The sequence below is a fragment of the Giraffa tippelskirchi genome, chromosome 3 (assembly GCF_054371585.1).
Source record: "Giraffa tippelskirchi isolate mGirTip1 chromosome 3, T2T-mGirTip1v1.2.pri, whole genome shotgun sequence".
Lineage (NCBI taxonomy): Eukaryota > Metazoa > Chordata > Mammalia > Artiodactyla > Giraffidae > Giraffa > Giraffa tippelskirchi.
In genome coordinates this window covers 135,467,816-135,485,968 of record NC_137277.1, presented here as the reverse complement: position 1 = coordinate 135,485,968, position 18,153 = coordinate 135,467,816, and the positions used below count along the sequence as shown (strand labels likewise).

Sequence of the window (18,153 nt, the reverse complement as noted above, 5' to 3'; positions counted from 1 at the left end):
TGCAAGATATCCTTGAGCAAAGTGAGGAGAACCATTTATATCAGTCGATGGCTAATTAAGTGAAAACAGTGAGTGGGAGGAAGGAGAGACAATAATGGTCTTTAAAGCAATACAGCTCTTTGGTGACATCCATTTGATTCATCTCAGACTTCAGGATTTATGTGGTTGTAAAACCTTCCCAAATCTCCTCTGCCACCCAGGGTTCCTTATGGTCATTACATTGTGGTCCCCACAGTCAGGAAGAGCAAATCTGGAGGAATGATTGTTCTGTTCTGAATGTTATATTGTACACATCCATCACTGACAAAGTAGCATAATGTACAAAACAGGGACAGAAGATGGTGAGATGTCTGAGGAAGAGAAATTATGTTGTCAAAATAATAAAAGAAAAGAAAAGATAAGAAGACCAAGAGAACTGGGGTTGCTGTTCTCAGGTATTTGCAAAAAGAAAAAAAAGAAGACCATGATAAAGAAGGATGAAACTTGGTTTGGGATGGTCCAACAAGCAAGCTAAGAGGAGTGTTTGGTGATTTGGAGATAGAATCAGGTACAGTGGAAGGAAGGATACCCTACTCCTTACAATTTTTGCAGAAGATAGTGAGCTTTCCTGGGAAGTCATATTTCTATGCTTATAAGAAGTGGGATGGAGTAGCCAAATAGCAGGAATATATGTAGTGAATGTGGAGATCTCTAGAGGTTATTCAGGTTGTAGCTGGACCACTTAACTTCAAAGGTCCCTTTTCCAATTCTTTAGCCTTTTATAACCCACCTTTTTATAAAAGCAGAAATTCAGTAGAGGTCAAGATCAGCCATCCCATTTCTATTGAAAAGACAAAGTTAAAGACAGTATTTCTGCTTTAATTGATTCTAAAAATCAAAGATTAGGTTGGATCAGATAAGCAATCAAAGCCAAGGCCCTTATCTAACTGATCATTGAGCTGCTAAATGGGGTAGAAATTGTATTCTGAAGAGATTGGTTCATGGTCTTTCCTGAGCCATGTGACTATGTCACTTCAGAAGCACCTGTCTTGGCCACTTTGGCACCTTTCATTTCATCCCAGAACTTCTCACATATTTATGAATATTGGGGGGTGAGAGGGCTATGGAGAGGAAAAAAATGACAAATAGAAAATGCTTTACTATAAAATATAAAATACTTTAGCTTTTGCACTACAGCACATGGCGTTCTATCGAAGGCAACCTGACCAGATGATTTTCAAGATAAGACTGAAAGTGGAACCACAAAGTAGCTAGAAAACCTGAAAAGTGGTGTGAAATTGACCTTGGCAGCTCCCAGTCCAGGTCATGTCATGTCCCTTTGGTCCTTCTTTACAGTGTACCCACAGCACACCCGTCATTCCTCACTTGTCTAAAGTCTTAGGGACAGTTCAGTTAGAATATGACTCCTCCAAATAATAAAGATTCTAATAAATATCAATACATCAAAAATATATGTGTATAGCTTCTCCAAAGACATGCCTTGCTTCATTTCTTATTCACAATAGCAAAGCCGTTAGGGCAGATATCATCATCCTTATTTGAGAAAAATGTGGAATGATGAGCACAAAATCCCACGGCCAGTAAGTGACAAAATCAGGAGCAGATATGTATTGATTTTTCTTCTTCTAGTCTAAGCATCTTTCTACAATACTAGATGTTAGAAGGAAGTCATATGTGTGTGTGTGTATGTTGGACATCTTTAAAAATTAATACATGATGATCCATAAATGACTGACAGAGCTTCAGTGTTTCTCAAATTTTGACTATCTTGACCTTTGAGGCTGATAGTTATCTATTGTGGAGCACATTCTTGTTCATCATTGAGTGTGTACTAATATCTCTGCTGCTGCTGTTTAGTTGTTAAGTTGTATCTGACTCTTTGCAACCCAATGAACTGTAGCCTGCCAAGCTCCTCCATCCTTGGGACTTCCCAGGCAAGAGTACTAGAGTGGGTTGCCATTTTCCTCTCCCGGGGATCTTCCTGAGCCAGGAATCTAACCTACATCTCCTGCTTGGCAGGCAGATCCTTTACCAGTGAGACACCAGGAAAGCTTATACTAACATCTCTGGATTTTACCAACTGGATGCTACTAGCAAACCTCCAGTAGTGACAATAGAGGATGTATATTCCAAATACTGTCAAATGTCCCCTGGAGCAAAATCACTTCCAGCTGAGAACAACTGATTAACACCAGGTATAATTTGTTTTAAAAGAGAAACCCAAGCTAAATTAATTGACATTGAGCACATACGTGTACACATGTACAAGCAAATATGGACAGAAAAACCTCCCAATGTCTTTCGGCTTTTTCCAGTAATCATACTTTCCCATCACAAGGAGCAGAAGTCCTGTCTTGGGTTTGTTTCTAATGTAGGATGTGATTTGGATGGTGTGTAAAATGAGACTTTCACTTGCTATCAGCTGAGGTGTTTTTATTTCCTCATACACCAAATGACATCATTTCCCCAACAAAGCCGCACAACACTTAGCTATAGGAATTCAATAAGTCAAACTGAATTGTCCAACAATAGATATTTATACAGAAAACTTAGAAATCTTTACTCCAGACAACATATCAACAAGGGTGAGAGCATCATTAGAGTCATACATTCTCCCCTCAAATTGATTCTGTTTCACTTGCTCAGATGTTTGTCAGATTAACTTTACTAATGAATTTCCACAGTGGTTTAGTCTCTCAACTATGAAACCACAGCCTGTGCTTAATTTTGATATTTTCTTCCTTTTAGCTGACCATTGACAGCTAGAAAAGATTTGCTGACATGGCATCTAAACTAACCTGTCTTATTTATAAAGGACAAAACCAAGAATGCAATGTGTGTGGACATTGGTATAGAAAAGCATACACATATATTGTGCATACATAACAGAACATATCATTTGTTATAATTATATTTTTATTTAAATGTATTTAGGCCAAAAAAATATGTATTGTTACTCAATATCTAAAATTGATAAAACAGTGAGGGAAAAGCAACAGGAAATATCTCTATTGTAGACTCACAATTTAAGAAAGAATTTCAAATTAGTTTGATATATTAAAAGATGCCTGAATATGTGTGAGGCACTGACTTTTGTAAAGAAAGACATAAGCACTGTACAAATACATATACATGCACAGGCATACATATCATATCTACAAAACACATGACACATCAAAATTTTTTTTGAAAGCATTAAGTCAATAGCTCAAAACCAAAGGAAACACTTTGTAATTTTACGTCTCTCCCTGTATTTTTCATTGAATTAAATCATTGTTGAAGGAGCTATGTATTTCTCAGGTAACTAGTTTGTCCTAAATAAATCCCAAAACTAAAGTGCTCATTAATTCCATGTATACTTATTACCCATATGCACAAGTATCATTATCTCCTGATTATGTTACTGAAATGTCAAGCTGAATATATTTGAAGTTTTGCATTCTGTCCATTAAGTAAAAGAATCATGTGAAAGAACTATTAAAAACCCCAAACCAAAGTAAATCAGAATGCAAAGGATGCTTCCTGAGCACCACGCTGAAACAGAGCCTCCACAGTGGGACATGTCTGCACACCTCCCAACAGCATTTATCCATTCTCATGGCAAAACACATTCAATTTCAGAAAATAAATGGATATTAATTTCCATCCAAATGCCCATTTCAATTCATTATCTAGAAAGGTAAATATTCACAGAGGTGACACCCAAGTCAATATTGACCGTGGGGGATAATAAATTTTGACATTTTCCAGAATAAATAGTTCACATAGCATGCATGCACATGTAAAATTGTACCTGGCACATTAACCATGAAAGAAAACTAATAATCTCTCAAATTTATTATACATATAGTTGTGTGTACACGTATATATGCATGTACATATAGCATCATAAATTACTTATTATATTGAATTCTATTGAGAATAGAGAGTAGGGAGTTCCCTGGTGGTCCAGTGGTTAGAACTCAGTGCTTTCACAGCCATGGCTTGGATTTAATCCTTGATCAGGGAACTAAATGGCAATGCACTCCAGTATTCTTGCCTGGAGAATCCCAGGGACGGCGGAGCCTAATGGGCTGCCGACTATGGGGTCGCACAGAGGTGGACACGACTGAAGCAACTTAGCAGCAGCAGCAGCAGCAATGACCTATATTGGCCCTACTTAGTTCTTGGCAGAGTCGGACATGACTGAGTGACTTCACTTTCACTTTTCACTTTCCTGCATTGGAGAAGGAAATGGCAACCCACTCCAGTATTCTTGCCTGGAGAATCCCAGGGCCGGGGGAGCCTGGTGGGCTGCCGTCTATGGGGCCGCACAGAGTCGGACACGACTGAAGCGACTTAGCAGTTAGCAGGGAACTAAGACCTTGCAAGCCATGGAGCATGGCCAAATAGATAAAGAAGAAAAATAAAGCAATAGGTCCAATTTAAACAAATAAAAGAATGGAGAACAGGAGCATTTGGAGTTCACTCATATGCAAGTACAGTGTAGATCTAATGCAATGTGATTTTCTAATGAATGGTACACTGAGGAAACATGTATGCCTGTGGTGACAATAACACTCCAACCAGAACCAGAAACTAAGCCTGAATCCAGATAGGGTACAACTAAATTTCATGTGTGTATTTTCACAATGGCTAGTCACATCCATTAACATTAGGGAACACTAAGAGAGCCTCAATTCTGGAGCCAAATGTCCATTTCTCCCTCAAGTGTTATCAAACAGAGGCAAGAATTATGGAGAGAGTACTGGACTGTGTACCAATTGTCTGCCCTTTTACTGTCCCTAATCCAGGCATGCTGTCTGTACTTGGGCTTCAGTTAGCCTCTCTGTAGTTTAATTCAGTTTATCAAGTGGTTATTCACTGTGTGGCTAACATGAAAAGCCTTTTATAAAAAAGGTCAAAATGGGTGCATGTATCTTTTTTAATTTTAGTCTTCTCTGGACATATGCCTAGGAGCAGGATTGCAGGATCATATATGGCAATTCTACTTTCAGTACGGAGGTTGAGAAACCTCCATACTGTTTTCCACAATGGCTGTAAAAACTTACATTCCCACCAAGAGTGTAGGAGGGCTTTCTTTTCTCTACACTTTCTAGCATTTGATATTTGTGGACTTTTTAATGATGGTCATTCTGGCAGACATAGAGAACCAACTTGTGGTTGCCAAGGGGCAGGTGGGTGGCAGAGGGATGGATTGGGAGTTTGGGGTTAGCAGATACAAACTACTTTGTAGAGAATGAATAAACAACAAGGTCCCACTGTATAGCACAGGGAACTATATTCAATATCCAGAATGGATGGTGACGAACCAGAATGGAAAATAATATATGAAAGAATGTATGTATGTATTTATCTGTGTGTGCTCAGTCGTGTCTGACTCTCTGTGGCCCCACGGACAATAGCTCACCAGGCTCCTCTGTCTGTGGAATTCTCCAGGCAACAATACTGGAGTGGGTTGCAATTTCCTACTCCAGGGGCTCTTCCTGAAAGAAAATTGAAAGCGCGTCTCCTGTGACACACACCCAGAGTGGGCTTGTGGCTGCACAGCAGCCAAGTGTTGGCCACCATTGAGGCCACTACCCCCACTTTTTCTTAAAACCTTCATATGCCTCATCACTTTTGCATGAAACTATAAACTTGGAGATTCCTACAATTACAGGTAAAGCAGGAGGCTTTGTGAGCCACTTGCCTGAAGAATCAGGAAAGGAGGATAGGTTGAGTGATAGGATTTTGCATCTCCTCTCCCCATATCCCACAAAGCTGCCATCTGTGCAATTTATTTTACATAGAAATTCTACATAAGATTTAATCTTGGAAACCATAGTGTTATCCTCCTAAAATAAGTTTAAATATTTAAGGTCTTGTTCCCTGGAACACTCCTTCTTTTGGAGCGCTAGAACAGAGCTCTGATTCATTGCCTCAGCGTGAATGACTTCGGGATACTCCATGTCCCTTCCTGATGGCTCTATGGTTGGAGGAAGAGAAGCAAAGCTGTGAGGATGCTGACCATTGAACAAATTGCTTAGCCTCTTTAAACCTAAGCAAGAAGGTCTGCTGAGACAAGAAAATAGCTGAAAAACAGGACAGAGGAGACAGAGACCTCACAACTAAGCTAAATAATAGCTCAAGTCGAAGGGACACAAGCAGGGGGAGCTAGAGAATAAAGCACAGAATCCCCTGGCCTGGCTTTCCTTGAGACTGGTGATGAAAGGGAACTGGACACAACGGGTGGTTCTCTGCCACGCAGACTCTCTGAGGCCCACAGAGCCAGTGCTCGTCATGGGACCTCATCTGTGGTGAAAAATAATGTCCTTCAGCATGTGCTTGTTCAAAACCCTCCCTCCCATCCATCCCCACTGGGGGAAAGGAGGTTGGAGGCTGGATATAGGGTGAACTCTGCAGCTTACCTCAAAGACCGAGAATGGATCTCAATGTAGCCCAATCCTTGCGTTATTAGAATCTGTGATCTAAACATCACAAATAGGGGTCTTCTTATTAGCACCAACTTTAAAAAACAGAAATAAAAACAGAACATCCATCTGATAAAATCTAGGAGGGCTACAGTATGATGGAGTGCTGAAAACACTGAAATTAGTGAGGAAGGTCTCTAGGGAGTATGAGACAGGAACAGATGCACTAAAACTGGGCTCATCTCAGGGTCCTCAAGACCACTATTTAATGGTATAAGCTTTAGTGAGTAAGACAATCAACTTTCAGAAACAGGAAACTATTTGTCACAAAGACTCCTAGTTAGGGGGAAAGTGCTGCCAGCAAAGTTAGAATAAGATGACCTGCACAAGGGGGAGAAATCTGTAGGTCTAGACTGATAAGGTTTTTCTTACCCTCGAACACAGAGAAAAACTAGGTCTGCAAGGTTGACCATCTCAAGTTCAAGAGTAGCTCAACCTTAGCTTTGAGTTCAAGAAAGCAGTGGGTAGAGTATAAAAAAGATATGGACTGTGGTGTCAGGGAAATATGGGTTATCATCCTAGTGTGACCACATGCAAGTTATTTGATCATGGGTAAATCACCTCACTGTCCAAGCTGGCTCATGTTTGTCCTAGAATGGGGAGGATGATAACTATTGCATCAGACTGTGGGGAGGAATAGAATGAGCCCATCAGGTACCACCACTGGGATGAAGCGTATCTTTGGAAGCTCTGTCCAGGAAGAAACACGTCATTTAACTTTATCTCTCATCTCTAATGTTCAGACCTTCTTATCTGGTGAATGAAATCTGGTGATTTCATTTCTTGTGACTGTGTTGAACAGTTCCTGATTGTTGTAGAAGCAGAAGCGTTAATCTCTCCTTTAATATCCTGGTAAGCTCAGCCTGCTTCCAATTTTCTTAAAAAAAAAAAGAAAGAAAAAGGAAAAAACCTGCCCTCATTGACCTGAATCCTGTAACCTGGAAGAGCTCATTTACTCAAAGGTAAGCTCCATGGATGTGGAGCATATTGCCAGGTGACTGCCATAGGGTGGGGCACAGACTCAGAGTGAAGCTGAGCAAACTTCTTACCCACAGCCCCTCCCAAAAGTTCCATTTCTGTTCATCAAGTAGGCTTGTGGGTTTCCTTTCCTCATGTGAATCGATAAGCTCTTCTCACCTCCCATTATTGATTAATTATAATTTGCAGCTCACAGACCAATCACATTTAATGAGAAAGGAAGCTACCTGTTCCAAAATGAGAAGTGAGACAAGGAAGTTGTACTTTTCATACAGGAATCCTAGCAGGTATAAATAGGGATAAAGAGCCAGAAAGCTTAGACTTGTGCCCCTGGGTGTATGTGGCCCTTTGCCATGAGTTAAGTAAATCAATTTTGCTAATCAATTTTTAACCAGAGATTGTGGGAAAATAGTTTTCCTGTAATTTACACATGGATGCAATATGGGATGGAATGCAGATTTGTCTGAGTGTTTAAGAAAAAAATTCAAGAAATTACATGGTTCAGCAGCCACATGAAGCTAAGCTCTCAGACTCCCCTGGGTTCTATGCACTCTTTGTATTTTATTTTTTTCTGGCAAGCAGCACTTCAGTGGCAAAGTTTAAAGAGCATTACCTTGGGCATAAAACAACCAAAAAATCATTTATTAATGATTCATTAGGTGTTGTAGCAGCACCCAATTTTAACCCAATATTTACAAGAATAGAAGAACACTTGAACTAAGGATTTACCAAAAGGAGACTTCAGCAGTAGCCAGAAGGAAAGCACAACTTTCCTGACCTGCAGATTTAACTTCCATCTGCTCAAGTCTCCTGCAAATGGAGAGCTTAGGCTACTAGGAACACTACATATATTCCTGTTCACATTCACTGATTTTTTTCTCAAGGTCTGTTCAAGGATGCTTCTCCCCTAATACTGACATCTTCTGCCAGGGTTTTCTGGAGGGGATGTGCTCTTTTCTTTTCTAGAGGCAGCTCTTTTCTCCACTTTCTTAATGAGGTTTGTAGCAAGCATTTCACTGGCCAAAACCCAGAAGCAGGGATCATAGTTGATCGCACCTTGGAAGAGCCCAAGTGCACTTTTCCAAGTGCAGTGAGTAGTAGATCTGTGTCAGGACTGCCCTCAGAAAAGTCCTTGATGGGAGGTTTCACATTTGATGACTCTGCCTACATATTTAGCAAGGCAGCATGAGGAACCCAGATGGCCCTGGGTCTCTGTCAGGTGGAGACCAGTTCTACCCACAGTCCCTCTGACATCCGAGAGAAATAAGAGTGAGTTTCTCTTTGCCTTGGCAATTACTCAGCCCTCTGATGAAGGGAGAGTGAGCCCTTCCATCTTTGCTTGGGAATGCAAATGTTCTTGTCTTTGCCCGATTATTATTGTAACTGATTTTGAGAGAATCCATGTTGGGATTCATTAGCAATTATAATAATGAGTCATGTGTGTTTTATACAGAGTAACTCATGTTATACTAACACTGACTCTACAAGGCTCATGTTAGTATCCATAGGAAATCCTGAGTGAGAGTCACACCAACCCAGAATTGTGGGACCTGTGCCCTTTCTACTGTCCTTTATCACCTCCCAACTGCCCACCTGCAACACTTTCACCCTTGCAATACGGAGGGTCAGCCTGGGCAAAATCAGGAAGTGGGTGACACTTGTCTTGGACATTCTGAACACTCTTCCTGTTTTCCCTTCCCCAGCTCAGATCATCCTCTCCCCCTCCTTCAGACACCGGACTCTGTCTTGTCTAGAAATATTTCTTCTGTTTCCCTCAGTCAAGTGGAGTTCAGTGCAGATTTAAATTCTTATATTTTCTCTCCTAGTGAGGCTCTATGTCTTAAGGCTTCTCTATGAACCAGAAGGCTTTCTTTCATATCTACAGATTCAGGGACCAATGGAGTTAGTAGAAGAGTTGTTTGCAGACAGATGGGTGGGGGTATTGGAATTCAGTGGGCTTTCCCAAGTGCAGTGGGTGGTAGATCACTGTCAGGACTGCTCTTAGAATAGGCCTTGATGGGAGGTTTCACATTTGGTGACTGTGCCTACATATTTAGCAAGGCAGCATCAGAGTGCAACAGATAGATGTTTTTCTCCCCTCTTATCACATCTTAACACAATCAGGGAAAAGCCAATGGTATTACCCAAAATACGTGGCCACATGACAGAGAGGAGGAGCGGGGAAGAGAGGAAGGAAAAGGACAAGGGAAGGAGGAAGGCAGAGGAGAGGGAACTGAACATATATATTTAGCAAACAGTGGCCTAGACTAACACCTACAAGCATCTGTCTGTCAGGCAAATCTCTTTAGACTACTATTTGCCTTAGACTGTCTTCAGAAGGATGTATCTGCTTCCAAAGGTGGATAGTTAAAAATAATATACACCACAAGGGATGTTTTGGCATTTTCCTTCACTTTCTTCTATCTTCAACATTGATGTTGTCATCCTTTAAAACTCAATCAATTCAGCTGATCCAAGGAACAGATGGCATTAATCAACCCCCCAGAATATGCACAAAAGCAATTAGAAATGTAGAGATGTGGAATTTATGCCAGCAAATCAATTACCAATGATGGCAAATCAACCTGGCACACCCAACTTCCCTGGTTTCTCCTTCCCCAGAGCAGCCACTGATAGTAGTTATGATCTCTGGTTTACCCCCCTGCCAGAGGGGGATGAGAAGGTGTGGGATTGAGGTTTAATTGCTCCTTCCTTAATGACTAGTTCTCACTCTGCTGACAAAAACCAGCATAATTTACAGACTACAAGATGCATCAGGATGATGGATACAGACAGCATGTGCTATATGGTGTCATGCAAATATGAAATATACTGCACTGAGAATATGGTCATTTGGTATTCGCTGAGAAGAACTTCATTTCAGAGAACTGAGCACCTTTTCTAGTACCTGCAGTTCTCATTTGTCAAAAACAATGGAAGCAGCAATAAAATACATTTTAACCACAAATCTGTGCCTTCTGTGAGTTTACTAGCTCATAGATTCCTTGGTTTTGAATTTACTTGCCTCATGATTTTCTTTCTGATTCTTTATGACTTTTGCAGGTTCTGAAACTTTTGTCCTTAGGCCCTTATTAATTATCACCTCTGTTATTGTAATAAGCTCTTCACTGGTTTTCTTATGATTAGCCTTCACTCATTTTAATTTTTCCTTTATACAGTGATTTTTTTAAACACAAAAATCTGATTATGTATTATTTAATTACATGTTCAAAATATTTTGATGACCCTCTATTGTTTTCACAGTAAAAATCATAGACTCCCATGTTTACCTACTTGTCCAGTTTCTTCTTCTATCTGTAGGCCTGTGAGTCACTCGTGCAAGTAATCACTACAACACAAAAAGCCTCTAATACCTCCTTTCCTTTCCCCAGCTAGGAAGTCTGACTCTAAGTCTTGACTTACATTCTGTTTCCCTCAGAGGGCCTGCCTCGATGCCCCAACCAGTTTGAGATGCTCACCTGTGCTTACCTTTGCTATAGCATTTATCACTTTGATGTGATTAAAGATTTATTTTGCTGATTGCCCATGTTTAAAGTTCCTTGAGGTCATGGCCTCTATCTTTTAATGCATCTTTACTCCTCCAGCTTCATAGAAAAACTTGACTTTAAGAAAAAGAACTTTTTGTTGGTACTCATTTCTTCAACAAACTTTTTCAAATGAGTAATACACACAAACTCTTAACACTCAAATCTTCTTTCAACAACAGCATAAAAAGATGACATCAGAGACTCAGGATTGTGTTATCAGGGCAGTGTTGTAGGTTTGTAATTAGATAAGATCTTTCTAATAGTTTATGACTAAAACCTCATTAAATAGAATCTAAACTTTTCTTCTTTATACTGAACACTGAGTTATGAAGAAGGATTTTTATATCAATATATATCTGTGTATTTTCAGACTATATAGAAAACACTCATTAAAATTGCACAAGCAAGTTAATAAAATTAGCTCAAACTTGGTTTTAAAGTCAAAGAATGGGAAGGTGTTCTCTTTTAGGAACAAAGAGCTATTTGACACAGAAATAAGATCATGTCACCAGTGAACTCATGGAAATGTGCAGCCCTGTGTAAATGCAGAAGCCCACTCTTCAGCTCCAAATCCAACCAAATAATCTAAATTTCTGCTCTTTTACTTAAAAGCTGCGTATTCTAACATCTTCTTAGCATTTCCAAAACTACAATAAGTAATGTTTTTTTTTTTGAAAAAAAAAATAAACAAATACATTTCAAAACACTCTAGCAGTGGGACCATAGGAAGATCTTGGTTTAGAAATGAAAAATTTTAGTTGGAACCCATTCATTTCTTCTCTCATCCATATATTTTAGGCATTGACTATAGATATTCAGATAAAATATGATAATCAGGGAAATGCACATTGAGTTGGGAAGACAAGGACTGGAGGTGCTATGGAAATATAGTAGTGATATACAGGGACATCTGACCTAGCCTGGGGAAAGTGTGTATGTTTTCCAGGGGAGGAGATGAAGAAAGAGATAGAAGATAAAAAATGTGAAAGGACATTCTAAACCGAGTAGACAGACATACGCCAATAAACACAAGGAAACATGAGAAAGAATGGTTTGTCTGTGGAATGTGGAATTCCAGAAACTGGAAATTAGACAGTATGGGAGGAGTAATTTGGATGAAATTTAGAGTATTAGGCAGAGCCTGTTCAGGACCAGCCCAATACTGAGAAAGGAAGCTTATACTTGCTATTTAATTAATAGTTTTGTCTGACATCTATTGACTTACAAGACATGATACCAACAGAGGTACCTTTTTATGGTATTGTGTATGTATGTGTGTTTGCACACACATCACATCTTCATCACATCTTCAAGGCTACACCCTTTCCTTATCAAGTTTTAAACTGAAACTTGTAAAAGAAAAACAGAACATCCGGTGTTCATCCAGATATAAGGCTTTCAATCTTTGCCTATTGCAATGTCTGGCATCTTGCATCAAATGTAGATTCTGATTGTTTGATTGTTTTTGAAGGTAAAGCTCAGGAGCTGGATCTGGTGGAAAGAGCTGCCTCCATGGCCTTTGTTATGAATAGAGCTGCAGAGACGAACTACAGAGATACCAAGGCAACTTTCTTCAGATGCTCACACACAGACCCCATCAGAATGCATGCGGATTAATTTCATATCTTGTAAAGAGTCTGATCTTTGGAGATAGACAGATACAGGTCCAGATTCTGATTTTTTCATTCCTTGAGTTTATGATCTTGGGAAAATTATTAACGTCTATTAACCTTAAATTTACTCATCTGTAAATTGGATTTAATAAAATCTACCTAGCTGTGCTTCCTTGCCAAATTGCATGAACATAGCACATGGACTGAGAGATACTAAGTCCGTAGCAGCTACCAGCTAGTAGGAATTAAAACTCTATTATGTTGTTATTCTAAGTATAATTGCTTAACAGTTTTGAGTACTATCATTCCAGAAGTGTCTAATGAGAATCCTGAAGCTTCAAAATAAAGCCCTTTGGAGTGAATGATTTTTGTACTCTAACCTTTCAGGTAACTAGACCATCTCCCCACTGTCTTACATGACAAGGATAATTAGGCTTGTATATATAGGTCATATTTCAGCGTAGTTCTGGCATACAAGATAAAGAGCTTTTTGTTCATCAACTAAAACAAAAGTTTTAGGAACATTTTTAATGATATCACATTATTTTGTTTTGTAACAAATGGGCACACACTGAAAAATAAAGCAATGTAGTAAAGGAAAACTGGGTCCCATTAAAGAAAGGAAAGGCAAGAGAAGTTGGGAAGAGAAAACTGCAATTTAGAAGACAGTCAGTCATTCATTAGAATGAGAATAAGACGTGGGGGTGAGTTAAGGTGATTCTTATAGAAACTGACTTTTTTTTAAGTGTATACCCTTGTATGATAATTGCTAGTCCAGATTTTCTGTTTTCCAGTTGTGGAAATATGAATGTGGTTTGGAGACAGGGACTATGTGGAGAGAAAGGGAAAATAATTCATATGGATAGTCAAAGACCAGCCCATTCAACCACGGGAAAATCTTCAGGACTCTTGCAAGTGAAAAATATAATGTTTCTTTTACTTCTGATGACTGCAATGTAAATGCCACAAAAAAGTAAATGGTAAACACCTTCCTGCTAAAAAGAATCTAATCTTTGTTTATTTATAATATTATGTATTGACTGGGTTTGTGCATAAGCTTCAGAAAACTCAAAGTACAGTGCGTCTCTTTATTTGAAGATCTTTAGGAATATGGTTGACATTTTCCTATATTTTCGATAAAGTTCTGCCTGTGATGAAAGGAGTAAAGACTTTTCGATTTTTCTCTCCTGGCTGTTATCTGTGTGGACCTAATATGTAGCAACAAAGAGAAAAAATGCTTAGAGATCATCCAAGTGACTGGTCGGAATCAAGACTTTTTATAATCACATAACATCCAATTATTGTAAAATAAAGTGAACAGTGACCCTATAAGTGTCCCCTGCATTCCTCTTGTCTTCTGAATGCAAGCATGTCTTTTAATGTACCTGTTTGAAGAATTTCCTCTGTAAAATTTGAGCTGCTATTCTATTTGGGAGTAGATACATATCTCAGTTGCTATTTTATACCTGAGCTGTGAGAACAGAAATGATGCATCACCTGATGGGTGTTTGGCATCTTAGCTGTGGCATAACTAGGGCTAGAACTCCTATCATTTCAAAATCCTAGTTTCACTCTAACCAACTATCAAGTCATGTCATTTCTTCTTGTGTCAAAGGAGCTGATATTATATGCAAAATGTTTTTTTTTTCATTTAATACTGGCCTATCATATCTACATTTGAAATTAACTAATTCCCTCAGGGTAAACACAAAGGAAGTACTGTAGCTGTTTAATACCCTGAAAATCCAAAATGGGGGAATTTCCAGGGTTTTTATTACTGGTTGGTAATTACGTTCTCTGCACAGATTCATATTATCTATACTGTAGCTGGCCTTCTAACCTGACTTTATTTTAATTTTGTTTAATTAGAAACTTATAAGATCTATAATTGGGCAAGAATTCATTTTTCCCTTGCAGCTAAATGCCCAAGTTTTGGTCGGATTATGAGAAAATTAAACACACACAAACAGCACTAACAATAATAAATTGTTGCCAGGAGATTAGAAACAATTAAAAGTTGTTTTTAGTTGAACAAAGTTTGCAAGTATACCATGGAGCATCTTGGGTAAATAATCCATTTCCAACAGTACTGTCACAAATGACTTGAAGGATTATTTCAAAATATAGAAATAAAAATCCTGGGGGAAAATCCTTCAAATTATCTATAAACTTACAAAAATTGACAATTTTAAAGATTTCTCTTTGTCAATATATGCATATAAATGTTAATGGATTGCCGCTAAAAAGTAAACAAAAGCACTATAATAAATGGATTAAGTATGTGGACAACAGAAGTCTGGAAGAATTGTGAAATGTTATTTTTTTTTTTTTTTCCCTTAGAGGTTCTGCATCACAGGTTTGGAAGACCACCAGAACTGAATTCAAAGTAATTTTCTGCTGCTATTCTATTTTTCACTGAATTAATACATTTTGTTTGGCAAAATAAAAACATTTAACATTATTGTTTAAGAGCATTGACCCCCAAATACTTAGCAAGCAGCATGCATTCAACTGAAATGCTGATTGGAAATAGGGAAATTACACTGTCAGTGATGAAATACTAAAGCTCATTATCACAAGGTTTTATTTTAAATGCCTAGAATTAGCTTTATTGCTGCATCAGTAATGATAAGCATGAGCCTTAAGCTCATACCATTTAGGTTTTATGAACATTATTGTAACATTAACTATAATTCAGTTAATTTACAGAAAAACTCATCCTATATATATATTTTTTTCTTGCCATTAAGATGCTATATAGGGAAGCCCAACCCATATTCCTATAGAGTATGTTTTATTTATTCCACCCTTATTCCTCATTTTTCCTTCATAGATCTTCAAAATATTAACTGTTTTCAGATAGGTGTATGTGCTAGAGGAAAAGCACAGCTATTTTACTGCCACACCTTTGCATCATTAGGACAATACTGACCTCTAGTGTTCTAGGAGTTAGAGAAAGAACTCAGCACCATGCCTAACTTCCTCTTACTGAACCACTTAGATGTTTTTCTACAGCACCATGGGAACAATTTTACTTACAAAAGAAAAAAAAAAAAGAAGAGGTGGAGGAGCAGGAGGATGTGGAGAGAAGAGGAAAAGAAAGAGGAGAGAAATATTAGATTCCACCCTGTCCTTATCTATTCTTTGAAATAATTTCTGAACTAAGGCCTTTTGGTTCCTCCCCTTTAAAGAGGCTGACCTTTTCAGCATACCTTTAAAATACAAACTTTAACAAAAATCTTTATAATCCATTTCCACTAACTATCAATTTCAGATCCCCAAAACTTCCAATCACAGATAGGAACACTGGGTCAGCTTTGGATCATTGTCAGTGAACATTTTCCAATTGTTTTCCCTTGAGGTACTGAGTATTTCTTTCTTAAGGACCTTTTGGATTAAGAGGGTGGAGAGTGAGGTAGAGAAACGTGTAAGTAGTAAGGGGCCTTCCTACTCTTCTCCAACAGTGATGGTTCAAACCACAAAAATAAGAAAAAATATCAGAACAGTTAGAATTTGGTTAGATATTACTGAGGTTCATGATGAAGTTATAAGATAAGGCAGGAAACCCAGAACCTTGAGGAAACTTGATAGACCATCTTTGGAAACAACACAGATGGCTTAATTGCTTTCTTTCTTCATTTAGGAGTTTCCAGAGCTGGAAAAACTTCTCTTTCTCTGCCTAGAGAGGCAGCTGAGCAATTGAGCTTGCACCTCTGATGGCTCCAGCAATTTATTCAAGTTTGACGAACTGGGTTCTTTAAATATACAGTGCAGGTGGCGGATCCCCAGGTGTCCAGCTTTCCTGCCTATTAAATTAAATGTCCTGCATTTGCCGAGGTTAGAGCTTGGATGGCAGAGTGTACACTTAGTGCATACTCATTATGTGTTCTTTGGCACAAAGATTTTGGGGGTGGAGTGTACATCAAAGCTCTTCCTCCTATAACAGGGGCAGCCATTGATCTTGTGGTTTGACTACATCGGCCCATGACTTTTAGGCCAAAACCCCCAACCCTATTAAACGGATGACAATTTGTTGCAAGGTATCCCAACTGGAGCCTTCTGCCTAGGGGAGAGCTGAAAACCATGGATCGGAAGGCACAGGGCATACTGCAAATCGGAGGGAGGCAGCCGCATTCAGAAAGGAACGGCTGTCACCGAGTGCGGTGGCTGGGAGCATCTCTGTGTCTGGAAGATTAGCCCCCATTGCCTACAGCCGGAATTGGGGACCCTTTCCGGGAGAAGCTCTGGCTGAGACCAGGCAGGCAGAGAACGCGGAGCTGGCGGAAGGCTGAGGGAAGAAATCCTTCCCTTCTCCCCCGAACTTTCCGATTCGGGAAGAAGGACAGAAAATCCAGAGGGGCTGGCTCCTTCGAGCTCTGCTAACTTTTGGGATGGTTAGAGCAATAGAAACACACCAATCAGCATTTTCCCCCCTTTCCACTGCTCAGAGCAGACACAATTGAACACGCTTGGACAGTTGAGTGTCTTTCCAAACGCCAGGGTCTCCCACCTCACCTACCCGCCCCAAGCTTCTGGTACTCACAATTTGCCGCTGTTAATCCTAAATGCCACAAGCCGGAAAAGAACAAAGTGAAAACGCTGGTCAGCCGTGGTCCAGAATCCATTTCCCCCGAGTAAGAGGTCCCTCCCAATCGAATTCCAAATTCGCAGGCGCCAGCCGTTGCTTCTTCTTTCTCTCTCTCTTCTCCTCTGCACAGTCTGACCCCCACCCACCCCCCCGTGGAGAGGCACTCGCGGCTTCACTCCATCCCTTGTCCAAACGCTCTACTGAAACTGTGACGGGGGTTTCTCTGAAGGTGCAGATGGAGCTACTGTCCCCGCAACTGCCGCTGGCTTGCACTTCCCTTCCTCGCTCGCTTCTTCCTCCTCGTCCCCTCTCCTTAAAGGTGCAAACCGACCCAAAGCCACAGCAGGCGCCGAGCTCGCTGGACAGCCGAACGCCCCTCGCTAGCCACTCGAGCTGGAATCAGCACCGGGGCGGCGGACAGCTCCTTATAGGCGAGTGGGGCGCGCGGCGCCGCCCCCGGCCAGGCCCGCCCCGCTCTCTCCTATAAGAGCAGCCTGGGCGGGTCTTCGCCCCGCTCCGGCGCGTTCCACCCCGACCGCCCGCCGCCTCGGTGCGCGCAGGCTACCTGGAGGGGACCGGGGAGGGACCGCACATCTCCATCTCTGCCTCGGTCTCTCTGGTTCCCCTCCTTCCCTGCCCCCCAATGTGGGGGATGCTTAAAAGCATTTAAACCAGGTTTTCGAAGAACGATGCTAAAGGGATACTAACAGGACTTGGAAGAGAACGCATTAGCAAGAGGGAATTTCCTTTGGAAGGCTTGACAACGAGATGCTTTTCTTTTTTTTTAAGAGACGAGGGAAGACTTGACTTATTGAATTACGCAATTGAATTTGCCCCGGGTTTTTTCTCTAGAATGGAAGGCTGACTGGCATTGGTAATATTGGGATTTCTGATCTAGCGGTTTAACGTGGTCCCAACCCCGCACCAAGCTCCCATCTCCCGTGGCTCATCCT

General features: G+C 40.2%; 1 protein-coding gene across 2 annotated transcripts in view; it reads right to left on the bottom strand.

Annotated features, from left to right (window-relative positions):
- Nucleotides 1-17,499, bottom strand: part of CNTNAP5 (contactin associated protein family member 5) — a 982,292-nt gene extending 964,793 nt beyond the window's left edge. Inside the window, exon 1 of one of the 2 annotated variants that reach the window (XM_081576090.1) lies at nucleotides 17,156-17,499. In XM_081576090.1, the coding sequence (XP_081432216.1) occupies nucleotides 17,156-17,237 (82 nt within the window). In that variant the 5' untranslated portion in view covers nucleotides 17,238-17,499. The remainder of the gene's footprint in view (nucleotides 1-17,155) is intronic. The other variant, XM_081576091.1, reaches the window with a different exon arrangement.
- Between the last annotated feature and the right edge of the window lie 654 nt (nucleotides 17,500-18,153).